Source organism: Pelophylax lessonae, assembly GCF_965119305.1.
Source record: "Pelophylax lessonae genome assembly, chromosome: 1".
In the NCBI taxonomy this organism is placed as follows: domain Eukaryota; kingdom Metazoa; phylum Chordata; class Amphibia; order Anura; family Ranidae; genus Pelophylax; species Pelophylax lessonae.
This window is the reverse complement of record NC_138768.1, coordinates 628991232-629018751: the sequence shown is the minus strand read 5'-3', so window position 1 is coordinate 629018751 and position 27520 is coordinate 628991232. Positions and strand designations below refer to the sequence as shown.

At 41.7% G+C, this 27520-nt stretch overlaps 1 protein-coding gene across 11 annotated transcripts in view; it reads right to left on the bottom strand.

Annotated features, from left to right (window-relative positions):
• BLTP1 (bridge-like lipid transfer protein family member 1) overlaps positions 1 to 27520 on the bottom strand; it is a 754177-nt gene that overhangs the window by 535378 nt on the left and 191279 nt on the right. For all 11 annotated transcript variants that reach the window (XM_082243836.1, XM_082243839.1, XM_082243842.1 and 8 more), the window contains exons 12-14: positions 19855 to 19933; positions 14651 to 14742; positions 11424 to 11541 (exon numbers count right to left, since the gene is read on the bottom strand). In XM_082243836.1, coding sequence (XP_082099962.1) covers positions 11424 to 11541; positions 14651 to 14742; positions 19855 to 19933 — 289 coding nt within the window. The remainder of the gene's footprint in view (positions 1 to 11423; positions 11542 to 14650; positions 14743 to 19854; positions 19934 to 27520) is intronic.

Sequence of the window (27520 nt, the reverse complement as noted above, 5' to 3'; positions counted from 1 at the left end):
TTGCGGATCGATCAGCCATTAGCATCTGCACCTGAGAAGCCAAGTTCGCCACAATAGCAGCCAGATCAGCCCCCTCGGGGGATGTAGCAGCCCCTTGGCCCCCCACCAAGGTGGGAGGAAACTTGCAATCCTGAGAATCCATGCCCCAGCAATAATTGAAAAAGGAGAACTGCCCCTTTAAGACCGCGGCGAGCGTAGCCCACAGCACACTACTGTATGTACCGACCCCCACAGGGATAAGGACACTGAGCAAGGAAATACAGGAAAAGGAAAGGTAAAAATCTGGAGAGACCACACAGGCTGCTGCCACCGATCGGTGTTCCAGAGCAAAAGTGATGCAATGACTGACCGCCCTATAAAGCCTATGCAGGCTACACAAACATGGCCGCTCGGCCGAGGCATTTCAGGCAATGAGAAAATGGCGCCGACATGTGGCTGTATGATCGATCGCCACCAAAATGGCGGCGTTTGGCGCCAAAACACCGCGCCGTACCACACAGGGCCGGTCACCATAATTTGCCGCAAAAAATGGAGGGCCGCAGCAGTGGCCGCCGCACAGTCTGCCCCATACTCTCACATAGCAGAGCGGGAGAGCCCCCCGCAGCCCACAGAAAGGCAGCTATTCCACACAGGAATCTGACAGGGAGCTCAGCACATACACAGACATGCAGGGTCACACAGCCACAGACTGACACCCAAAACAGACAGGTCCCCACATAGAATTGCACTTACCAGTCCGGATGGCGTGGGGAGCCTTCTCCAGCGACCAAACCGCTGCACTAAGGACAGGGAGTGTCGCAGCCAGGACGCAGTGGAACTGCGGTGCGAAACCGCAAATGGCGTCCGGTGAGGTAGCCACCTCACAGGCAGCATCCCTGCAGCGAACAGGGATAGGTCGTTCAATATGCCAGGGAAACCTGAGCTGAACGCTCGATGGCAGGCTGGGAAGCCCCTGGCCCTGAACCCTGGGATCCAGGGTGGCCAGTCCGAGATCCAGCTCTGCATGATCATCTTCATCCGAAGAAACTAAACTAATGCTGAGAAAAAGAACAGCTAAGTAAAAGAAAGAGAAAAATACTCAAAGTAAAATCAAAAAGAGGATAGAAGGCTGAGACTGAAAGCCCCAGCACAGGATCAGCCAGCTACTCCTAAGCTAGGCATTAGAAACTGAGTTGAGAATGCAGGAAGCAGGGAGGTATTGACTGAGGGGACCACCCCCTAGGGGTGTGATATGCTAAAAGCTTTGATATTAACAAATCTTGTTGCCTAGCTACTCCTGCGGAGCAAAGGTCAATTACCCCATTAGTGAAGATTATGAAGTGGCGGCGACTGTCAGAGGACGTAAGAGAAAAATGCCTTTCAGCGCTGACTTGATGCCGACCAACGCTTGCTGTCGCTTTAAATCACTGACTTGCTGAACTGTATCGAAAACTGACTTCTGACACTCTGGTTAGCTCAAAAGTCTTTTACACTACTCGCTCCAGTCCTTCCTGACTGAGGTAGCGTCTTGTAATGCTGCTGCAGCTCTTGACACTGTACACACTGCACTTCAGGGCCCAACCACTGGCACTCCCTTTTACTCTTCAGGGTCAACACTGGCAGACCCTTTACTTTGCTCCTGCACCGGCTAGCTAGCTCCTGGATCCCTTTGACATTCTCCAGAGTGGTCCCCTCTCACTAGGCAGACCCCCAGGGGCAGTTTACAGTACTCACGACTGGGAATGCTTTCCTGAAACTCGTCCCCTCTCAGCTCCACTGGTCCTCTGAACACCAGATCCTCTCTGCAGCTCATCTCAGCCCTGTACCCCCCTCAGGCAAGCCGCCTGGAAAACCCGATGCTTCCTGTCAGGAGGAGAGACAGCCGTATCCTCCCTCCTGGGACTCTGCTTCCCGCCAAAGACAACCTGTCATCTGCTCCCCACAGACTTATACCCCCTACCAGAATGCTCTGCGGCAGAATCTGCCCTTCCAGGATGGATACAAGCCATGGTGTGCTATTGGTCAGGTTTCCTCCACTGCCCAATGAAAGCCCTCATTGGGACACAGAGGGGAGACTCCCCACCTCAACAGGCATGCCTGGGAACACATGCCAGCCTAACTGAAAATCATGGCCATGCTATTAAGCAGACAAGGCCCACTATAATTTACCTAGCACCTACCTTGGAGGGTGCTACATGTAGTAATGACTTTCTTCTGGTGACTCGACCATGCAGCCCATCTTTCTTCAAGTGCCTCCTTATTGTGCATCTTTAAACAGCCACACCACATGTCTTCAGAGAGTCCTGTATTTCACCTGAAGTTATTTGTGGGTTTTTCTTTGCATCCCAATTTTCCTGGCAGTTGTGGCTGAAATTTTAGTTGGTTTACCTGACCGTGGTTTTGTTTCAACAGAACCACTCATTTTCCACTTCTTGATTAGAGTTTGAACACTGCTGATTGGCATTCTCAAGTCCTTGGATATCTTTTTATATCCCTTTCCTGTTTTATACAGTTCAACTACCTTTTCCCGCAGATCCTTTGACAATAGTTTTGCTTTCCCCTTGACTCAGAATCCAGAAAAGTCAGTGCAGCACTGGATGAAAGATGCAAGGGTCTGTCAGAGTCCAGAAACTCACTGACCTTTAATCCACACACACACTAATTACAAGGAAACAGATCACAGGGGAGGATGGTTACCTTTAATAGCCATTTAAACACCTTTGTGTCAACTTGTGTGCATGTTATCAGGCCAAAATCACCAGGGTATGTAAACTTTTGATCAGGGTCATTTGGGTAGTTTCTGTTGTCATTATGATTTAAAAAGAGTAAACACAGTTGATTGATAATAAGTTGCTTCAGCCAAACACTAACCATAAATGAAAGAAAAGTTTTTGTGTTATCATCCATATTCTCGGAAAAATGGCCAAGAAATCATAAATTCTGCCAGGGTATGTAAACTTATGAGCACAACTTTATGTATCTTTAAAATATGCAGCTGCTGAAAGACTACCCATTTGGTAGATAATAATCAGAAGCATGACAGTGTTTATTGAAAGCATTTGTCAAATTCGTTGCTTTTTAATCTGGCAAGAAAAAGCAGAACCTATAATCCAGGGTCTGCTTCCTTAACTGTACAATTAAAATAAGCAGTTTTTTTGCAGTATGTATATAAAAAGTCGCGCTAAATAATCAATAAATAAGACAAATTAATGTCCATTAGTGAGTCCAAAAATGAATAGTGATAGGAAGAAACAGGAGAATATCAATTCAAGGCTCCCAATGGTTTTGTGCTTACCGAAAAGCCAAATGTAAATGGCAGAAAATCAAGGACAGAAATCTTGAAGACTTAAACCAATGGAAACGCTTGTGGAACTCCCAGGGAATTCAAATGTATGGTGTTCATAAAATAAGAAAAAAGAACGCCATAGCGTAAAACCAAACAACACAGGAAAATATAAAAAGTAAGATGCACTCACATAAAGAGTACAATGCCTTCACCAGTGAATAGAACCACTATGTGAATCAAACTCATGCAGGTACTCCTTACCAAATAAAAAAGCAGTGTGCTCATTAAATGATAACAAAAGAATTGCTGACAGGCAAACAGACTTATGGAATCCACCACCAATCTTAGCGCTTCTTACCAGATCCCCAGAGGTTATGTGCATATATTGAGTTCTGATGTTAAACATAAACTCCAAATGAATAAACACCGATAGGTGAGTCAGGCACATACAGGTAATTCTTACCGAAATATAAATATAGTGCTCATAAATTCCAAAGGATCGTTGACAGGTAAAAATTAATAAATCTTTTTGTTATCATTTAATGAGCACACTCCTTTTTTATTTGGTAAGGAGTACCTGCATGAGTTTGATTCACATAGTGGTGCTATTCACTGGTGAAGGCATTGTACTCTTTATGTAAGTGCATCTTACTTTTTATATTTTCCTGTGTTGTTTGGTTTTACGCTATGACGTTCTTTTTTCTTATTTTATGAACACCATACATTTGAATCCCCTGGGAGTTCCACAAGCGTTTCCATTGGTTAAAGGCTTCAAGATTTCTGTCCTTGATTTTCTGCCATTTACATTTGGCTTTTCGGTAAGCACAAAACCATTGGGAGCCTTGAATTGATAATCTCCTGTTTCTTCATATCACTATTCATTTTTGGACTCACTAATGGACATTAATTTGTCTTATTTATTGATTATTTAGCGCAACTTTTTATATACATATTGTTTCTGGGTGCGGTCACACTTGAAGTTGCTGCTTTTTGATTTATTTATTTATTTTGCACTGGCCCTACCCAGCCGTTGCAACTTGTATACTTTACCACTGTAAAAATCTAAAGCTCCTTAACCAAACAGTAAATGTCATGATAATTGTTTTTATTTATTTTTGCAGAACCAACATCTGCTCTTCTCAATGTTAGGAAATAGAGGACCTATAACAGCATAAAAAAACACAAGAAAACCAACAGAAGGGAAAACATTGCCAGAAAAAGCTCACAATATAAATTCATCAGCTAAAGGCAAATTCTCTTGTCATACTACAGTCAAGTGGAAATTACAGTTTACTCTAGGAAACAGAAATAACTGGATTTTTTGTTACCTACCATAAAATCTTTTTCTCTGAGTTCATTGACGGACAGAGCTTCTCTTCATTCTTGACCATAGATTTTTTAGCGCCACCTACAGGAGTAGGACACTAGGCAGAAAAAGAAGACAGCACTGCCTATGGGTAGTCCTAGCTGGTATAAACCAGCCTCTGTGTTATAAGCATGCCAATTAAACACAAAGCAGTAAAGGAAAAAAACAAAAGGAGGTTGGCTGCTGTCGGTCTGTGAACTCAGAGAAAGGGAATTTACGGCGAGTAAGCAAAAAAAAAAAAAAAATCCCAGTGTTCTCTTACGTTCTTTGAAAAACACAGCTTCTCTTCATTCTTGACCATAGAGATGTCCCAAAGCAGTCCATCAGAGAGGGTTGGAAAAACCAAACAGGTGCCACATCACAAAAACAGCCAACTGCCTGAACAAACCCACCCCTGACAGGGGAAACAAGGAGCTTCAAAAAACTTTGCAGCCAAAGGAAGCATCTCAAGATGCAAAAACATTAACCTTGAAAAATTTGGTAAAGGTATGCACAGACAACAAGGTAGCTGCCTTGCAAACTTGAGATACAGATGCCTGATGAACACTCAAGACGCACCAATTGCCCTGGTAGAGCGTCTCCGCCTGATTCGGTGTCTGAAGACTTAGGTAATCTGCCTGCCAGTTTTTTTTACTTCTGGAATGTACAACGCAAAGAGAACCAGGACATGACAAGGACTCTGGAAGCTTCCAGCGCTGCTGTCAATACTGCCCGTGCTGCCCATGATGGTTGACACAGGCCACTGCAATGGCATTGTGGAACAATCTTGACTGGGCACCCACAGAGAAGCTCTGTTCACTACTTTAGACACAGTCTGAGTGCCTGAAGCTCCAGAACACTAAACAGTAGACAAGCCACTCCCGACTTCCAGCAACCTTGAGCCAATTTCTCACTAGTTAGACAGGCTGGTGTTCGTAGCGACCACTGTCCAGAGCAGAAGAAGAAAGAACTTTCTTTACAGAAGTGAGGGAGGTCGAAGTTACCACACCAGAGACACCCTGGCCCCCTGGACCAGCCAAATCTGGTTGTCCAAGGACAGAGGAGACTTGTCCCACTTAGAAAAGATTTCCTTCTATAGACCCCTCATGTAGAACTGCACATACGGGACAGCCTCGAAGATGGACACCATAAAGCCCAGAGGATTCAGAGAAACCCACTTGCAGGACAGTAGCAGCCGAACAGCTAAGAAGAGCTTCCGAAGCTTGTCCAATAAATGAAACATTGCCAAGTCGAGGATCAAACCAAGGTACTCCAGTCTCCAGGTCAGGTCAGAACAGACTTTCTGAAGTTCAGGACCCATTCAAAGTCCTGCAAGATGCGTATAGTGATTGCCAAGTTGTTCAACAACACAGAATGAGTCTCCACTCAAAGGAGAAGCTCATCTAGATAGCCAATCACGGCAATCCCCCGCTGCCTCAACAACACAAGGGCCAGAGACAGCATCTTGGTAAAAACTGGAGGCAGACTCAAGGGGAGTGCCACAAACTAGTAATGCGCATCCCTGCAAAACGTAAAAAATGTTGGTGTCCAGCACAGATGGGAAGGTGCAGATACGCATCCTCTATAAAGGCCAGAAAATCCCCCAGAGGAAGAAAGGCCACCACTGAATGGAGGCATGCCATCTTCAATTTCTGCAACCTTTACAAAGCAAATCAGACCCTTGAGATTCAAGATTGGACACACCTCCTCTGTGTTTGGGACTGTAAAAAGGTTGGAGTCGAACCCTCAAAACCTTTCCAAGTCTGGAACCAGAGCGATCACCCCCACATTTACAGCCTGCAGGTGAGTTCAAGAGAGGTGAAGATTGGAGGGAAAGAATTGTTCTGGTGGACAGTAATGAAACTATTCTGTAACTGGAAGAGATCACCTCCCAGACTCAGTTGTCTGATCAGGGAGGTCCACGGGCTTGTAAACCAGTGAAGGCGACTCCTCCACCATGGAGATAGGTGGGGGCAAACCTTCATGCTGAGGAGGGTTTGTGAGACCAGAGCCACGTAGAGCCACCCGCAAGAGCATTAAAGGGCTTAAACCCATTGTCCAAGGAGAAATTGTAAAAAGGAATAACTGCGCTAAGGTGAACAAAACAATCAAAAAGCAGCGACTTCAAGTGCGACCACACCCTAACATAACATATAGAAAAAATAAGTCGCGCTGCGTGATATGGGTAAACAAATAAATGTCCAAACAAATGAGTGTCCCAAATAACAAATTGAACGACGTTGGAAACAGTGAGCAACTCCACAGTCTCTTTAGGAAATGCGCTTACCAAATAGCCACTAAAAATCAGCAAGATTCATGAGCCGAGATGTAGTCACAAATCTGGGAGATTGGAGTGATCAGAGTCCTCAACGAATGGTGTTAGTAGTAAACATAAAAAAGAAGAAAAAACTTGCATAGTGTGATACCGTACAAATAATGATCAAATCATAGATTCCACCACCAAGGGAAATCCCTTAACAATTGTGCAGCAGCTCACCAAATGAAAATAGTGATCAGTGAAACCGAATATCAGGGAGCGAAAAATAGAAGAAGGGACCACCACCAATTGTAAAGCCTCTTACCAGAGTTAAATTAAATTTATGCAGACAAGGTCAATCCAAAGGAGAACCAAGAAGCCAAAAGAGTCACTCAGATGGCACTGCGAGCCTCTTACCAGAAGAAAGAACAATCTGTGCAGTATGATCTCTTATCGCATTCCCTTCACAGGTGTAGCTTCATGACCAACGGCATCAGTAATAATTGCTGTAAACTCAGTACCCGAGTATAATGCACCAGCCAGGGTATAAGAGAAAAACGCCAATAGTGTAATATATTCTGGACAGATTTATTGGATAAAAAAGAATACACTTACAGACAAAGAAGATAAAATCGTGTAGGATGGAAAGCCGCCGGCCGGACGGCAAAGCGCATCCGTTCCTAGGATAACTTCCGGGATGACGTCAGCACGCCGCGACCTGACGGCGTTTCGTCCAAGAAGACGTTATCAAAGGTACGGACGGCGTGCTGACGCCATCTCTTATATACGAGAATAATTGTACAATACCCGGGTATTGTACAATTATTCTCGTATATAAGAGATGGCGTCAGCACGCCGTCCGTACCTTTGATAACGTCTTCTTGGACGAAACGCCGTCAGGTCGCGGCGTGCTGACGTCATCCCGGAAGTTATCCTAGGAACGGATGCGCTTTGCCGTCCGGCCGGCGGCTTTCCATCCTACACGATTTTATCTTCTTTGTCTGTAAGTGTATTCTTTTTTATCCAATAAATCTGTCCAGAATATATTACACTATTGGCGTTTTTCTCTTATACCCTGGCTGGTGCATTATACTCGGGTACTGAGTTTACAGCAATTATTACTGATGCCGTTGGTCATGAAGCTACACCTGTGAAGGGAATGCGATAAGAGATCATACTGCACAGATTGTTCTTTCTTCTGGTAAGAGGCTCGCAGTGCCATCTGAGTGACTCTTTTGGCTTCTTGGTTCTCCTTTGGATTGACCTTGTCTGCATAAATTTAATTTAACTCTGGTAAGAGGCTTTACAATTGGTGGTGGTCCCTTCTTCTATTTTTCGCTCCCTGATATTCGGTTTCACTGATCACTATTTTCATTTGGTGAGCTGCTGCACAATTGTTAAGGGATTTCCCTTGGTGGTGGAATCTATGATTTGATCATTATTTGTACGGTATCACACTATGCAAGTTTTTTCTTCTTTTTTATGTTTACTACTAACACCATTCGTTGAGGACTCTGATCACTCCAATCTCCCAGATTTGTGACTACATCTCGGCTCATGAATCTTGCTGATTTTTAGTGGCTATTTGGTAAGCGCATTTCCTAAAGAGACTGTGGAGTTGCTCACTGTTTCCAACGTCGTTCAATTTGTTATTTGGGACACTCATTTGTTTGGACATTTATTTGTTTACCCATATCACGCAGCGCGACTTATTTTTTCCATTGTCCAAGGAGCCACATGGACAAAAAAGTCACTAGTGCACCAAGAAGGAAGGACCTTGCTTGTGGCGTAGCTCCTTCAGCTTTAAACTTGTGGGAGAAAGGAACTCTTTCCACCGGTAAGATCCTTGATGATGTCATTCAGGATAGCACCAAAGAGCCGCTAACCCTGGAAGGGTATGTCCGCTAAGGCCTTCTACGACGTCTACTCAGCAGACCAAAATTTGAGCCAAATGGCTCTACTGAAGCACCAGCGCCAAGACAGAGAGCTTGGAAAGTAATGTGCCTGCATCCTAATACTCATCACACACATACTTCTTGGAGACAAAGTGCTCAAAATAGGTACTGTAAAGAAAAACCTTTGCTGAGCGAATCAGCTTGTGCGTACCAAAGGGAACAGCCACTTCTGTGGCAGCCCCTGAGGTATCCTTAAGTTTCAGCAGTTTCTGCACTGAAGTGATAAGCGTGGACACCAGCATCTTTTCCTGCATGGCCATGGAGACGGAGGACTCATCCTAGCCATTACAGGAATCAGAGATTGAATCATTAGGGCACTCATGAAAAAACTAGCCCCACAGCTGAAGCGGAGCCCAATCCGGGCTTAGAGGCTTCTGAAGAGGGGGCGTTTTTTTTTTACGGGCCTTAGAACACAACGCCCTCTCCACCCAGGAGACAAGGACTTTGAGGACAGCCAACAAGGCATCTGGTGTGACAAGGGGGCCTGAGGGATCCGTTGCCTCCACGGGGGGATACATTTTGAGCCTTGGATTACATAGGGATTCTGGGGAGGAGACACCCCAAAGGAAGTCCACCTGAAAGGGGGGAAGCACCAAAAACCACCCGTAACCAGCCGAAACAGAGAGGGAGGTTACCCCAGAAGGACTCACCGCTGCACCACGGTTGCAGGGGAAAACAGAAAGTTTGCCAGGAGAAGGAGGGCTGTGTGTGCCAGTGCGCCAACTGATCCAGAGGAAAGCAAAGCTATCCTCAGGGAGTGCCCAGAGGAACATTAGTGATAGGCAAAATGGTCACTGCCACAAACTCTAGAAAAATGGCCACTGCCTACTGCAAATGGCCACCCAGTGATCGCCAACAAAATGACCACCGCAGCCCAGGCCCCTAACCCAACACAAGACCAGCATAGAGGTACCAACCAAAAAAAAGGCCATCACACCAGACTACAAGAAAATGGCGGCCATACCAGACCATAGGAAGATGGATGCCGTGCCTATCTGAAGAACAGTTGTGTCCATCAATGAATGCAAGGGAAAAACAATATGAGCTTTTCAGTGATAAGTATGTTCCCAACAAGCTGTCAGGAAAGTTCAGAAAATGTTTAGCATGTCACAAAAAAAGTAAAACTCAATATAGATTCCCAGAGAAAATAAAACATACTGTACATTTCAAGAGGATTTTCTGGCTTTTTTTTGTTTTGTTTTTTTTTAAGTAAAAACTTATTGACAACTAAATGCCAAGAACAACAAAATGTTTTGTTACAGCAGAACTTTACGCCACAAATAAAGTTTTGATCCTTGCCTTCACCAGCATTAACCCCTCTCCCAGGTTGATTTTTTCCAGAGGGGTCTGTATTTTTTTTTCTGGCAGTTTTCCACCATTCTGGCCTAGGCCAGAATGACATGTCCTGTCCACAATCCATGATTACATATCTCAAAAAAGTTACTAAAGATGTGAGCTAACTATTGTAAATATGGTATTACACTAAATAAATTTGCTTTAAAGCACTGGTCAAATGTCTAATTAAAGCAGTGCTGCTGTGTATGTTCTTTGATATTAGCGTTATAAACACATTTAAACTTATATCTAAAGAATTTTAAACAGCAAACCACTTCTGAATTACTAAAACCAATAATAAGTATTCTAGAACTGCATTGTCAATGAAATATCACAAACTGATTCGAAATTGAATGTTCAAATGCAAGTGGTCAGGTGTAGGTAACAATTAGCAGTCAAGTTGTTTGGCAGCACATACTGTATATCGAGAGTCTAATTTGTACTGTGAAAGAAAATCACTTACAAGATTGTGTATACCTTATTAAATTTGGTATGTCAATAAGCTTTCTAAATCTCTCTAGGTTCTGCTCTGCACTATTCATGTCAAAAACCCCCAAGCCTGCTCCAGAATTGTACTGCTCCTGTTAATGTCTCATTGGTTAAGACTCTCCACCTCTTTCTCACACTGGCGACTTGTTCACATTGTTTATATCACCTCTGTTACATTTTCATGAGAAGCTTTACAATACATTAAGGGCCACATCAGGCATTGCAAGGGTTTTTATGAAAAAAGAACCAGCATGCTCCTAGAAGTTTCACAGACTAAATTAATTAAGATATGTGGTAGAATGTATAAATGTTATCTATCATGGGCATTTAAAACTACATTTTTTTTTAAACTAAAACAGTCCTTATATGCATCTTTCCCTACTTTTTGCACACTTCTTATAGGTACACCCACAATAGTAAGGACAGAGGTGTAGAAATCTGACCAGTGAAGAGTCAGCATGAAGCTTAAACAGGCTTAAGAAGTATTTAGTGACCTAAATATTTTCATATGGCCAACACTGTTAAGTAAGCATATTCATTTTAAAAATACAGAAAAGGATGTGCTGGAGACTTATGAAAATTTGTGGCATGTACAACATCTAAAAATATACTGGTTTCCATCAAGCGGTTGAAAAACATTTGTAGGAACATCCACTTTATTCACATTTAAATAGCAACAACTTTACAAAAATACTAAATACAGGCTATCGAAAAAAAAAAAAAAAAGAAAAAACGATCAATGACTTTGGTAATGTTATGCCAAATCATGTTACTTACCGGTGAAAAAGCCTTTCTGAGCAAATATAAAGTGGTATGTTGCCTTGTACACTTCAATTTCACATTGCCAGGTTTGGGGCATATTCCACACCCGAGGGTAACTAGCATTTATATGAAACTAAGGAGAGGGAAACAAGATGTACACTATATTAAACAGATGTAAAGGGAAAAAAAAAACTAGCTAGAACATTGATGGAACTCATTTTTTTGACATTCTTGGTGTGCAAGCTTTGAAAAATGAATTACTGACATTACCAAAAGAAATCTTTGAATATTTACCTCCTCTAGAACCATATAAAACATAGAATATCCTAATCGTGTGTATACTGATCCTTTAGGGCTCATTCACACTACATGCACATAAAAACTCATGAACAAAATACACAGAATTGTTGCGCAGAGATAAGTGTTTACATGCGTTTTATGCATGTAGGAGTGTGTATTTACACACACTGACATGCGTTGATGTGTAAAAAAGGCACACAGAAAAATATTTTCTGTGTGTCATTGCAGAGACCAGCATTCTTCTAGTGAAGAAAACACAGGTCTCTGCACATAATGGGAACAAGTAGCTCTAAAGGCATAAGGTTTTTTTTTTTTTTTTTTTTTACTTAAATGCACTCTCTGCATTAAAACTTTACATGATCAATTCCCCCCTCACCACCACTAAGTACTTACCTGGCTCGATTTTTTCGATCCAGCGCTGTGCCAGCCTGCAGAAGCGCTGCTCACCTGTGTTTACAGGACACCGATGCAGCAGAGGGAGCCATTGGCTCCTGCTGCTGTCGATCTAATCCTGTGTGGTGGAAGCAGGGGCGAGACCAAGCCATGCTTGTGTGGGTTTGGGAGCACGCCCCCACACGAGTGGTCCTGTAGCAAAATATGCCTTTCAAACACTTCAATATTTGTAACAATTTACACAGGAAGAAAATATTGTGAATCTAGAACTCACATGACTATTTGAACAAACATTATACAGGCGGTCCCCGGGTTACAAACAAGATAGGGTCTGTAGGTTTGTTCTTAAGTTGAATTTGTTTGTAAGCCAGAACAGGTACATTTATTATGTGTAGCTCCAGCAAAAAAAAATATTTAAGTTTTTTGGATAGCATAGGGAAGGGTTAACACCCCTGTATCATTTGCTTTGCTGTCTATGCCTCTGTTCAGAAGATTTCACCTCACTTCCTGTCCCGGGGACAATTGAATTTTGAAAATTTTGGGTTGTTGATTAAACAAGGATTAGTGATAAAGCTTCAGTGAAGACACCTTTTTCCCATGAGAACAATTACGAGAGTTAATTTCCCTTCCTAGAGGTAGATGTCCTCTCACTTCCTGTGGTCTCCCTCCGTTTATAAGTCAGATGTTTGTAATCCAGGGACCGCCTGTATTCAGTTTGGGACAACTACATCCAGAAGAATTACCGTATTTATCGGCGTATAACATGCACCTGCGTATAACACGCACCTTATTTTAAGAGGGATTTTTCTGGGGAAAAAAAACTTAATTAAAATAAAAAAACTTTGAAGAAAAATAAGGGTAGCTCAGAACTTTGTCCCCCTTCATCACTTTGAAACATTTGTACCTAAAAGGGTATTAGTTCTGGACATACAGTGCCTGACAGCAAATAGACACACATTCTGCTTTGCAGGAATGGAGGAGCTAGTGTGTGTCTCTTAGCCCCTCACCTCCCCCGGCAGACTCATACTCTGGCCCCCTTTAACACCAGTGAACACTGCTGCCTTACAAGGGAGGTCAAAGAGACACACACACTCTGCTTTGCAGGGAGGGGGGCTTGTCAGCCAGTATGTGTCTTTTAGCTCCCCCTCCCCCCTGTCTGGCAGTGATTACGGTGTGCTATTTTATCCCACATGTTTTTATTTACTTGTACCTGGCTGCTTCATGTTCGGCAGTTCACTGCTCCTCTCAGCTCAGGCTAAACTCTCGCGAGCTGTGCAGAGTGTTACCGTGGTTACACTCTGACGGCCGCGAGAGTTAAACTGTGTAACACACTGATAGGAGGACGGCTGCCCGAGGCTTGCAATGCGAGGTCTGAGGAGCCCGGGACTCGCAGGTTGGCATCCGCTCGGCTGATACTGCTGTATGTACCCTGCCTTTTTTAATGATATCGGCGTATAACACGCACACACAATTTGCCCCCTATTTTCAGGGGGAAAAGTGCGTGTTATACGCCGATAAATACGGTATGTTTGTTGAATTTTGTACAATAAACATATTTTCTTTTTTAGTTATATTGAATATTTCCATCTTGAAATCCCAAGCTGAGCTCATTTAGTTAAAAATGTAATTTGATATTACTAGGATAACCACATAAAAAAAATTTTCCATACCACACTACACAGGAAGTTAGCAGGCTTGTCTTACTGTCCCACCACAGATTTAGCTAAAACACATTCACACATCCAAATATAATTCCCTAACCACTTTAATTGGTCTCTCTCGATATGAAGAAACAAAGATGCTTCTTACAAGAAACACCTAGGTCACCAAACTAAAAGTGGAACTTCACTTAAAAGTGAAAGTTCCGCTCATCCTCCTCCTTCCCCCTCCTATACCTATTATTGACAGAGACCAAGATAAACACAGGGCACATCTTAAAGATCCACTGGATTGACCCGAAGCTTCAAAACCCAGCAAGGTGAAGCCCCTTAAGGACTCATCTCGCCTGATAATCAGCTGTGCAGAAAGAAAATATGGAAGCACACACTGATTCCTCTACTATTATTGGCAAGTTTGTTCATTTATTTTCTTGGGAGAAGGTACTTTTTATTGACAGGTACCCGTTACAACTTCTGCATTTCTAACCTAGAAATGCAGAAGTTTGGAACACGTGAAGTGTCACAGGTGGCTGCAGAACTAGTCTGAAAGCACAGCACGTATCGCGCATGCACAGTGGGGAGTCAGCTGTGAAACAGCAGGAAGTCTATGCTAGCTTCCCACAATCAAGATGGCAGCGCTGGGGTTTCAAACACCGGCAAGGAACCAGCCTGGATGAATATGGCACTCCTGGGCTGGTAAGTGTCTGTTTATTTAAAGTCAGGAGCTACAGCATACAGAGGCTGTAGTTCCTCTTTAATCTATTTGTAATGGAAAGCCACCTAAGCAACCTTGTTCCTTCCCATATCACTAATGATACTAGATGGGGACAGAGATAAAAATATACATTAACAATATAATACAAATAATAATTAAGCCTAATCCAAACTTACTGCAAGCATTTCAGCTTCAAGAAGAGACCGGAACTGCATACTAGTTGTGGTATCAACATGTAACAATTGTCCTTTAATTGTTGGAGAGTATCCTAAAAACAAACAAATGAAAAAATAATGTTACATAACAAGAAAAAAAAACAATGATGAAAGAAAGGAAATTACAATAACAACCAAAAGCCAGAGTAGGAATCTCTGCCAGACTTTTTTATTTCACATATTTTTATTTAATTTTAATTCTCAATAAAATTCCATATTTTATATAAAAATCCTTATCCTACTTATCCTTATCCTAATCCTACAATATTTCAAACTGACTTTAATGGTTACCCTCAAGTTTTCTACACCTTAAAATAGCTCTATAGATGATGCCAGATGAGGTTGTATCTTCTGCTTTTCAAGTACAGTACATATAACCCTCTAAATTTTGAACTCTTTCAATCTAATTAGAAAATCCACACCACAAAAAAAAGACTGTAGTCTCTCTGATCTAGAGATCAAATTTTACTGCGGGTGGCGGCTGCAGGCTAAGCGACTTAACTGTGTAATGCTTAGCACATGCACACTGGTGCGCCCCCTGGCACTCAGTATCCAGCCACTGTGAAAGACCAGGGTATCATGTGATTGCTATGACCAATCACCACTGTTCTAAGCAATAATAATGTAAAAAAAATCCTGGATCACCCTCAGAGTAGCACAGTGTAGCTATGGTGACTCTGAGCTACTCTGACAGTGTGTAAAAAAAAAAAAAAAGTTTAAAAAATGTAATTAAAAAAATATTTTTCTTTTAACATGCGGTCACTAGTCAGTATCCTGATCACGGCAACACCAGTCATATGATGACGCTGTACTGCACTGGAGACTGTATGTAAAAACCTTGAAGTTGAACTTTCTACTTTCCAAAAAGGGATAATTTGGGGAGTATTTGTACTGTCCTGGCCTTTATAGGGCCTCATGAAATGAGATAGGCCATCAGTATATCAGGATTGATCAAGTTTCAAATATGTATACCATAGTTTCTAGATGCTATACCTTTCACCTAGACAATGATTTGGGTTATTTGTAAATGTAACAGACTAAACTTGGTTTAAATTTATGAAAAAAAAACTGATTTGCATTTTTTTTTTTAAATGTGTTTATTTTTTCAGCATTTTATTGTTTTTAAAGCAAAAAATAAAAAACCCAGTGGTGATGAAATATCACCAAAAGAAAGCTCTATTTGTGTGAAAAAAATATTAAAATAATGTAATTTGCATACAGTGTTGCATGACTGAGTAATCGCCAGTTAAAGTAGCAAAAAATGGTCTGGTCATGAAGGGGGTAAAGCCTTCCAGTGGTCAAGTGGTTAATATGATGCATTGCAATTTAGGGTTGCCACCTCATCCATCTTTAAACTGAACATATATTAATTGCTCAGGTTCTGTTGCTGATTAAGTTGGTAATTAGGCTCACTTAGTACCTTATGTGCATTAACCACTTGCTGCCCGCCAGCAGTACATTAACTGCGGCAGCTCCGCTCTGTCCCGTGAAACGATGTACCTGTATGATGCTTTGCTGGACCCTAGCGGGGGCGCGCGTGACCATTCGCCACAGGGGAAGCCAATTTGCGGGTCTGGCGGAAGTCGTTCTGTCAGTTATGAACACAGGGATCCTGTGTTCCTCTTATTTAGGAACACAGGTCTCGGTGTTCATGCAGCAAGGCCAACCCCCCAGGTAGAAAGCACCCCCTAGAGACACATTTAACCCTTTGATCGCCCCTGGTGTTAACCCATTCCCTGTCAGTGTAATACAGTAACAGTGCATATTTTTAGCACTGATTACTTTAGGAATGTCGCTCTTTTTTTGTTTATAGCGCGAAAAAAATTAAAAATCGCCCAGGTGATCAAATACCACGAAAAGAAAGCTCTATTTGTGGGGGAAAAAAGCACATCCATTTTCTTAGGGTACAGCATTGCATGACCGCGCAATTGTCAGTTAAAATAACGCAGTGTCGTATCGCAAAAAATGGCCTGGTCATTAAGGGGGTAAATCCTTATGGTCCAGAAGTGGGTAAATTAGCCTCAGAAGCCTTGGTTTTCAAGGGATGAGGTGACAACCTTATATTGCAAATATTGTATATGATCCCAAAAAGTGTTTTACACAAACAAAAAAAAAAAACATAGGTTGCTTTCCCCTCAGGCACAGATTGGTCCCATATGGGGTGCCAGGGGGAATAAGACAACACTCAGTACCTAACTTACTTTACCTCTAAAACCGCTTCCATTGTTTAAGAAATGCTAACTGAAGAAAAGAAGAAAGATCCGCGCTTAGGATAAACTATCTATAAAATAGTGCGTAAAATTTCTATAAATAAAACACTAATGGCTGCTGCCCACTCCAAAAGATGCACCCCCAATGGGGGAGCGTCAGGTGTAAATGTCAAAAAGGGGAGTGATTGGCGCTGCCAGGAAAGTAGGTTAATGGGAAATCTGGGTTAGGCTCCTATAGTTCAAGACCAAGTTCAACACATGCAAATGCACATAGAATGTATGTGGGAATGAGAACTATATAAGTAATAGGATATAAAAACACAATGGGTGTGTAATATGTGTGTAAAATTAACACTATGTGCTGATACCAAATCAATAAATAAATAAATGTGTTCAATACCTAAACGGCTTATTGAGACTCAACATAAATATGCAAATATATGTAAATGTAGGTATAAAAATATAAAAGCATATAAAGATAGTATTAATAAATTATGGTGATATAGAGAGTTAGTGTGCAAAGGTGCTAAAAAATAAATATAGTGCACTAATCAAACTAAATAAGGTGCATTCCGAATAGTCATAACCATCTATTCAATAAAGTGCAACTGCATACTCATAAGCAATGAAAATAAATAAGTGGGTGAACTATGTGCATCCCACACTGGTGACAATATAAACACTAGTAAATAAATAAGTGCAGCCGTGCAAATAACTATATAAATTATGAAAGTGAGAACCATATAAATTCAAAGGCTCAAAAAGCAGGTTCTGTGTATTTTAAAATTGTCCAAAAATAGTGCAATCAGAGTTGGTACAGAAATCATAAAGTTCTATAGTCCATATAAGGATGGAGTAAGGTGCTCTTTTTTTCTATGAAGCCGGGAGTGCAGTGAGTGATTGGAAGATAGGGTGCTCCCCCTCTCCTGGGGTCCTGTGCTTACCGGATGTCCGTACCCCTACAGGGGTAAATGGCGGGTCGATAACAGGGATCGCTCCCATACACCGGCAATCTGGTTCCGTCCTATCCTTCCTATTACCACTCGTATCCACTCCTTGCTCCGGTACACATAGGGGTTAAAGCATCAGGGAGAGAGCTCCAGTACAATTCCCGGGTATATGAAAAAGGGGAAAAACAGAAGCCTCCGATAGTGCAGGATTGCCTTTAAAACTTTTATTTAGATTCCAAAAAAGACATGTACTCACATAAAATCAACATGCAGCGCATCCGTATGGCATAGGGTCCGCAACTACCTCGTTCGCGGTGCTCGCCTGGGATCAGCGTGCGTTCCTAGCCTCGGGATCGTTCAGACGGAAGTGATGTCGACCCGCCATTTACCCCTGTAGGGGTACGGACATCCGGTAAGCACAGGACCCCAGGAGAGGGGGAGCACCCTATCTTCCAATCACTCACTGCACTCCCGGCTTCATAGAAAAAAAGAGCACCTTACTCCATCCTTATATGGACTATAGAACTTTATGATTTCTGTACCAACTCTGATTGCACTATTTTTGGACAATTTTAAAATACACAGAACCTGCTTTTTGAGCCTTTGAATTTATATGGTTCTCACTTTCATAATTTATATAGTTATTTGCACGGCTGCACTTATTTATTTACTAGTGTTTATATTGTCACCAGTGTGGGATGCACATAGTTCACCCACTTATTTATTTTCATTGCTTATGAGTATGCAGTTGCACTTTATTGAATAGATGGTTATGACTATTCGGAATGCACCTTATTTAGTTTGATTAGTGCACTATATTTATTTTTTAGCACCTTTGCACACTAACTCTCTATATCACCATAATTTATTAATACTATCTTTATATGCTTTTATATTTTTATACCTACATTTACATATATTTGCATATTTATGTTGAGTCTCAATAAGCCGTTTAGGTATTGAACACATTTATTTATTTATTGATTTGGTATCAGCACACAGTGTTAATTTTACACACATATTACACACCCATTGTGTTTTTATATCCTATTACTTATATAGTTCTCATTCCCACATACATTCTATGTGCATTTGCATGTGTTGAACTTGGTCTTGAACTATAGGAGCCTAACCCAGATTTCCCATTAACCTACTTTCCTGGCAGCGCCAATCACTCCCCTTTTTGACATTTAAGAAATGCTAACTGTTATCTCAATTTTGTTATGTGCACCATACCATGCGTTATCTGCATACTATATTTCATGGTATGGCAGTTACTGTACATTCCTATGTTTTCTATGTTAAGCATCAATAAAAACTTTGAACAAGAAAAAAAAAAAAAAAACACCAAAATTTAGATGTTAGAGCATTAAAAAAAAAAAACTATTCCAGTCTGTGTGCACAAATACAAGATATCCCTTGGCAAGATGTCACAGATACATTTTTTTAATTTAAAGAAGGGACTGTATGAAGATAAAAGTATAACTTAATTTTAACATCAATTTACTGAGGAATTGCATTGCAATCACAAACCTGCTAAAATGCTACATATAGAGAACATTTTTTTTCGTTTATCAGAGCTTAGCCTGAAAATACTAAGCAGACATAGGCAGGCTTCATGATACTGTAGCATTTAATATTTTACATTTAATTACTTGTTTGTACTGGCTATTAAAATGTGTATGGTGTCCACGCAAAAGACACAAATTCCTATGAAGTATTCAAAAACAGCTAGTCAACGTGTTTATTGCATAAACGATTTTTTACCATTCCTCACAGAGGAGAAATTGCAACGTGCAATAAAGGCACAACTTATTCTGCAGAGAAATGGGTGTCACAAAGACAAACATTTTCTCAGCAAATATGACATGACTAAACATTAGAGCTGATCTGAATGATGTGTTGTCCAGCTTGCTGGAGGAAATACTGGTTCATTACATCTAACAGCTTGTGCATTATGAAGGTTACTGTAGTTTCTCAGCAATATGCTCGGAAAATATCTTACCATTTTCTGTGACAGTCATGGGAATGTTCACTTCCAAGTAAGATCCTGCCCACACATTCACATGCACGGCATTTGTTTCCTATAGAAGAAAGTGCATGTTAACTTCTGCAACCTCTACTGACAGAAAATGTTCCCATATGGCAGTACAATGTGCATCTATATGTGGATGTTACTTTAGCCCTGGCTTGCTTCCACCACTTAAGTCCTGACACCTTTAACCTATGTAAACCCCCTTGAGTCTCAGGTCTTTTTTTTTCCAGGTTTTTCAAGTGTGCTAAATTTCCTACTTTGTTTTGCAGTCAAGTTAGTCATCTTAATATATATTTTTTTAATAGTACTTTCTTTTGATACTTAAAATGATATACTTTCTTTTTTAATTTTTTTTTTTAGAAATGAGAGACAAAAATGGTGAAAATTATGGGGTTCATTTACTAAAACTGGAGAGTGCAAAATATGGTGCATGGTAGCTAATCAGCTTCTAACTTCAAGTATACCTAAATGCATTTTAGTTCGTTTTAGTTATGCTCTAAAACTATGTTTTAGTTTTGGATAGAGTGGAGAGGGATTAGAACCCCTGTCAGGTTTTATCACTGTCTGTGGCACCGTTAAGGAGATTTACCTTAGTTATAGTCATTTTTAATATTATTACTGAAAGTGAAAGCAAAAGAAAATTTCAGATTTTAGGTTATCCCAGGAAACATATCTGACAGGGGTTATGACCTTCCTTTGCTCTATCCAAAATGAAAAAAAAAAAAGTTTTGTCTATAGTTCTAATTTCAGCTTGTTCAATTAAGCTTTGACGAAACTAAACCTGGAAGGAGATTGGTTTCTATACAGAGCTGCACCAGACTTTTTAATCCAGAAATACATTTTTTTAAAGGATAATAAGTTCAACTTACAAAAAAAAAAAAAAAATGCACATTTTCGTCGGTAAAAAAATGTCCATTTATTATTATTTATTTTAATTTTTTTAATGGAGCCTAAAGAGCATTGCACCTGTGATCAGCAGATCGTAGGTGCAATGTCAGGCTCCTGCACAGTCTTCCTTCAGCTTTGTGCTTGTACCTGTTTCCAGTTAAAAAAAAAGCTAGAGGTAGAATTAATTAACTACGAGCATGCTTGCAGCCCATTCAAACTACAAGTCCGTCTGCCAAGGTGGAAGTTTTTTCATTCACAGATCTCTGTAAATGAATGATGCTGCTGTGTGGTCGGAACCGCACACAGCCGCTCTGTTTTCAAATAGTGACAGTGGGTGCGGGAAGAAGATCTCCAGCCGACTGTCACAGAGCAGGAAGTGCTGGCGATGGGAGGTGAGTTCATAGGAGCATGTTACATCCTAAATATGTGTAACTTGCTCCTAAAGGTGAACTTATTCTTTAATTTGTCTTGAATCAAACAATACCAAAGTTGCCATTTTTTTCCAAGTTATTGGGGAAAATTGATGGTCTGGAAACAATTGGGTATATGTTAGATTTTATTTCTGAATTATTTTTTCTTACACTGACATGACAACAAAGGTCCCATCTTCAAAAATGTATTGGAAGACCCCAACAATTGCACCATAATTAAACAGAAAACAGTTTGAACTGTTAAACTTTAAATGTTTTGAACATTTGTAATTAAGTTTTATTTCAGAGTTACTTGAAATTAAAGCAAAAAATGAATAAAAATTAAAAAAATTATAGTAGCTTCTAGTTTTTTTTATTTTTTATTTCCTATGTATATAAGTAGGTACAGATGCTATAAAATACTTTATTCTACTACTTCTATACTTGAGAACACCACATAAATATGTCTTTATCCCTTGGTGGGAACATGGCAGGGCCCAGAAACAACAGAGCGCATTCTGCCTCTCAGTGTCTGAAAACTGGCATGTCTGTTTTTTGCTACTGAACCGCATTTACAGTTGCTCAGGAATGGAACCCCTGAAACTACTCCAAAATGGCAATTTAGAAAAGTAGACCCCTCAATGTTTTTGGCAAAAGGTAAAACTTGGGCTTTAAACCCCAATTTTTCAGAATGCACATGGCAGCAAAATTTGGAAAGATCTTTAAATATAGACCAAGCAGGCTAAGTACAATACAAACACAATTAAAAAACAGAGGGGGAGGGGGGGGGGGGGGGTCTCAAAGCGCAGAGTAAACAAACAAAAGAAGAAACCTATCAGGAAACTTATATCATAAGATGTCTAGCCTGTACCCAAGAGGACCATATTTTATCATATTGTTGGGAGCAGTTAAGTCCCGTATAGGTCAACCTATATAAGGGTAAGGTTGCGTTAACCATAGATTTCCATGCTGATATTGTAGGAGGGTCAGGTGTCTTCCATTAAGACAAGATAGTTTTGCTGGCATAATAGGCAGCATCAAAAATAATCAATTTAGTGTTTGTATTGGCAAGCAGATTATCAGTAATCCCAAGCAGAAGAACCAAAGGATATGCCTCAATTGTAACTTCGCCAATCGCATCAATGTCAGCAACCACAGCCTGCCAAAAGTTCTGTTGTAGTGGGTAAGCCTATACCATGTGGATGAAGTTCCCCACTGCTTATCTGCACTTGGGACAGAGGTCATCCGCAGTATGGTAAATGACAGATGAGGCGTTTTATACGCTCTATGCAGAAATTTCAATTAAACCACTTCTGGACCGGAAGGATTTACCCCCTTAATGACAGGCCATTTTGTGCGATACAACACTGCATTACTTTAACTGACAATTGCGCGGTCGTGCTACGCTGTACCCTAATAAAATTGATGTCCTTTTTTCCCACAAATATAGCTTTCTTTTGGTGGTATTTTATCACCTGTGCAATTTTTATTTTTTGCTCCATAAACAAAAAAAGAGCGACAATTTTGAAAAAAAAAACAAAAAAACAATATTTTTTACTTTCTGCTATATAACATTCCCAATAAAAAGAATTTAAAAATCAAAGTTTTTCATCATTTTAGGTCAATTTGTATTCTGCTACATATTTTTGGTAAAAAATAAAACCCAATAAGTGTATACTGATTTGTTTGTGCAAACGGTATCGCGTCTACAAACTAGGGGGAAAGAATTATATAATTTTTATGTATTTATTTATTTTTACTAGTAATGGTGGCGATCAGTGATTTTTAGCGGGACTGTGAGATTGCGGCAGACAGATGAGGCACCTGACATTTTTTACTCTTTTGGGGGCACCAGTGACATTACCACAGTAATCAGTTCTAAAAATATGCATTTTTACTGTACTAATGACACTGGCAGGGAAGGGGTTAACACCATGGGCTATCAAAGGGTTAAATGTGTCCCTAGGGGGTCCTTTCTAACTGTGGGGGGGGTGTGCTTGCTGCATGAACACAGAGACCTGTGTTCCTAAATAAGAGGAACACAGGATCCCTGTGTTCATAACTGACAGAACAGTGGTCTGCCGCATTAACATCGGCAGACCGCCATTCTGTCTCCACAGGGTGCGATCGCGGCCGCCGGACCCGCAAATTGGCTTCCCCTGTGGCGAATGTGCACACGCCCCCGTTAGCGATCTCGCGAAGAGACGTACAGGTACGTTGTTTCGCGGGACAGAGCCGACCTGCCGCAGTATATATACTGCTGGCAGTCGGCAAGTGTAACAAACTGGTCTCTAGCTGAAATCATAAACGGAATATACTGCTGAAGTCTCTCACACCAATCCTCATCGGTTAAAATGGGATTTTTGTACTTACCGTAAAATCCATTTCTCTGAGTTCATTGACGGATGCAGTGCTCCATAAATCATAACTACTGGGTTATATTGCCTTCTCCAGGAGTAGGACTAGGCAGAACAAAAACATTTGGCTATGCCCATGGGCTGTCCTCAGCTTGGTATATAACCCCCCTCTCTGCTCTAGGTAAACGGTTTAGTAGCAAGCATTATTAGCAGTAAAGGAAATCCGTAGAGGGGTGGGTGCAGTGTCCGTCGATGAATGTAAAGAAATGCATTTTACGGTAAGTACAAAAATCCCACTTTCTCTTTCGTTCATCGAAAGACATAAAGCACTACATAAATCATAATTACTGGTACGTCCAAAAGCAGTGCCAAAAGGAAAATAAGGGGTGGGGAAAATAACCCAAGGCTAAACATAAGAGCCCTTATCCAGGACACAGGAGCATTAACCGGGTCACAGAAGCCCCATGTGAAAAATACAAGTTTAAAGAAAAACACCCCTCAAGAGGGAATAGCCCCTCTTAAACAGTAGCCTGCAAAACTTTGGGGCCAAAGGAAGCATCCGCAGATGCCAAAATATTAACCTTATAGAACTTTGTGAAGGTATGCACCAACGACCAAGTGGCCGCCTTGAAAACTTGCGATATTGATGCCTGATGACAGAAGGCCCAAGAAGCACTCAGCGCCTGAGTAGAATGCCTTGTGACAGGGAAAGGTGTAATCTGACCTTTAATGGAATAGGCCTGAGTCACCGTTTGTCTGATCCATCTGGAGATGGTATCTGAAGAAGCGGCCAGCCCTTTTCTAGGTCCGTCTGTAACCACAAAAAGCGAGTCAGACCTTCGAATGGACGAACCACATCCAAGGTATGCAAAGGAAATTCCTTGGGATGAGCCGGCTTGAGACACAAGAAAGGCAACACAATTCTCTTATTCAAATGGAAATCAGAGACAACTTTGGGCAGGAATGATGGACAGGGACGAAGAACCTCTTCATCCCTATGGAACACCAAATAGGGACTGCAACAGGATAATGCCGCCAAATGCGATACCCTGCGGGTCGAGGTAATAGCCACCAAGAATGTCACCTTCTGGGATAACGTAGACAAGGGAATCTCCCGAATATTCTCAAATGGAGGTTTCTGGAGAACCAAAAGCACTACATTTAAATCCTATGGCGCAAATAAGACCATACAGGTGGAGCCTTATGTGGAACCCCCTGAATGAAGGTACGAACTAAAGAGTGCGTGGCTAGGGGTCGCTGAAAGAAGATTGCCAAGGCAGACACCTGGCCCTTGATGGAACTCAAGGCCAATTTCTGATCAATGCCCCATTGATTAAAGGTTAAGATCAGAGCCACAGAAAAGGATCAAGCATGGGTGCCAATCGACTCACACCAAGAAATGTACGCTTTCCACGTATGATGGTATATCCTGGTGGAAGACGACTTCCTCACCTTCACCATAGTAGGGATCACTGATCCAGACAAACCTATATTTCTTAGTACCTGGCAATAGCTAAGCCAATAAAACCAGTGACTGTAAAGCAGGATGGTAGATTAGCCCTTGAGACAACTGGTCTTCTCTGAGAGGAAGCCCCCAAGGGATGTGTACGGCCACCAGGATGATTGGAAGATCCCCGCTCTTGATTCCTCACAGAACTGCGGAATAGGCTTACAGGGGGCGCCTCCCGGGTTAGGGAAAATAGGACTGATTTATCCCAATTCACTCTGACTTCCGAAAATAAACCAAAATGGTTGATAATTTCCAAGGCAGCCACCAGAGAATGACGGGCATCTCGTAGGTATAGGAGGGTGTCATCAGCATATAGGGATACTTTTTTAGCCAAAGGTGGTATTAAGAAACCCTGAACCTCAGGAGAAGCTCGCAAGAGTACCACCAGTGGCTCAATAGTTAGAAAAAAAAGGGTCGGGAAGAGGGGCACCCTGCCTGGTGCCTCAGTGGAGGGGAAATGGCATCAATAGAATACCATTTGTGCAGGCTGTTGGGTCGAATACAGCAGTTGCAACCTTAATATAAAAGTTGGTCCAAAACTAGCCACAGATATTCCCACTTTACCGAGTCAAAGGCTTTCTCGGCGCCCAGGGGAAGCCACTACCCCAGGACCCTCCCCGAACCCAGCACTGGCAATGACTGTAAATAACCTTCTCAGATGTATGTCAGTACCCTTACCTGGCAGAAACCCAGTCTGATCTCTGTGGATCAGAGACAGAATAACCTTGTTAAGACAGGATGTCAACACATTTAGTAAGGATCTTGGCATGCACATTTAAAAGTGAAATGGGTCTGTATGAAGAGCAAAGTTCTGGATCCTTACCGGGCTTAGGCACCACAACTATAATAGCTCTACACAGAGGATGACAAGAAGGAAGCAGTCAATGATGCAGACAGAACCTCTTGTATCCTAACAGCAAGAATTTCACTGTGTATCTTGTAAAACTCGGCTGGAAAGCGGCCTTCAACTGGGGTCTTTCCTGTTCGCAGGGAGCCAATCGCCAACTGGATTTCTTTCTAGGAGCATCAAACCCTTGGCGGGCTGTAGCAGAAAGCATCAGGAACCTGAATATCTTCCAAAAAATGCACAAGGATCAGCAGTAGTGTATGTAGCAGATTCCCCGAATTCCAGAGGACTAATGTAAACAAATACAAAGCTCGACTAAACGGCTGTTCAGGTTTAGTTGAGCTAAAATCATTAATGGGAAAGAAACCATACTTCAAACAACTAACTGATAGAACATGTACAGAACCATTCCCCTTCCCCATCCCACCCTGCGCATTCAACCAAACAGGGGCATGCTTGGATCCCCAAACTAAACATGGTCACCAACTAACTGGGGTCATGGACAGAGTGCAGTCAATGGGAACATTTTAGTTCAGACACAGATACACCAAGTCCATACAGGAGATGTCACCAATGGGGCGGGGCTGCAGGTTTTATCACCCAGACCAGACTGGGAACACCATCTTGGATAACACGTTGCACAGGAACACAAATTAAATGTTTAATAGATCCAACAGGATCGTAGCAAAGTAACCACAGCAGCAGAAGTCCCACAATGTACAGTATTGCATCTACTGCACTGGCATCTATTAAGAAAGGAAGTCCAGAAGGGGTGGGTGTTTAAATCATCCCAGGCACTGGGGAAACAGCAGAAGAATGCATCCACATCAAAGTACAGTGGGTACGGAAAGTATTCAGACCCCCTTAAATTTTTCACCCTTTGTTATATTGCAGCCATTTGCTAAAATCATTTAAGTTCATTCTTCTTCCTCATGAATGTACACACAGCTCCCCATATTGAAGGAAAAACACAGAATTGTTGATATTGTTGCAGATTATTAAAAAAGAAAAACTGAAATATCCCATGGCCCTAAGTATTCAGACCCTTTGCTGTGACACTCATATATTAAACTCAGGTGCTTTCCATTTCTTCTGATCATCCTTGAGATGGTTCTACACCTTCATTTGAGTCCAGCTGTGTTTGATTATACTGATTGGACTTGATTAGGAAAGCCACACACCTGTCTATATAAGACCTTCCAGATCACAATGCATGTCAGAGCAAATGAGAATCATGAGGTCAAAGGAACTGCCTGAAGAGCTCAGAGACAGAATTGTGGCAAGGCACAGATCTGGCCAAGGTTACAAAAAGATTTCTGCTGCACTTAAGGTTCCTAAGAGCACAGTGGCCTCCATAATCCTCAAATGGAAGACGTTTGGGACGACCAGAACCCTTCCTAGAGCTGGCCGTCCGGCCAAACTGAGCTATCGGGGGAGAAGAGCCTTGGTGAGAGAGGTAAAGAAGAACCCAAAGATCACTGTGGCTGAGCTCCAGAGATGCAGTCAGGAGATGGGAGAAAGTTGTAGAAAGTCAACCATCACTGCAGCCCTCCACCAGTCGGGGCTTTATGGCAGAGTGGCCCGACGGAAGCCTCTCCTCAGTGTAAGACACATGAAAGCCCGC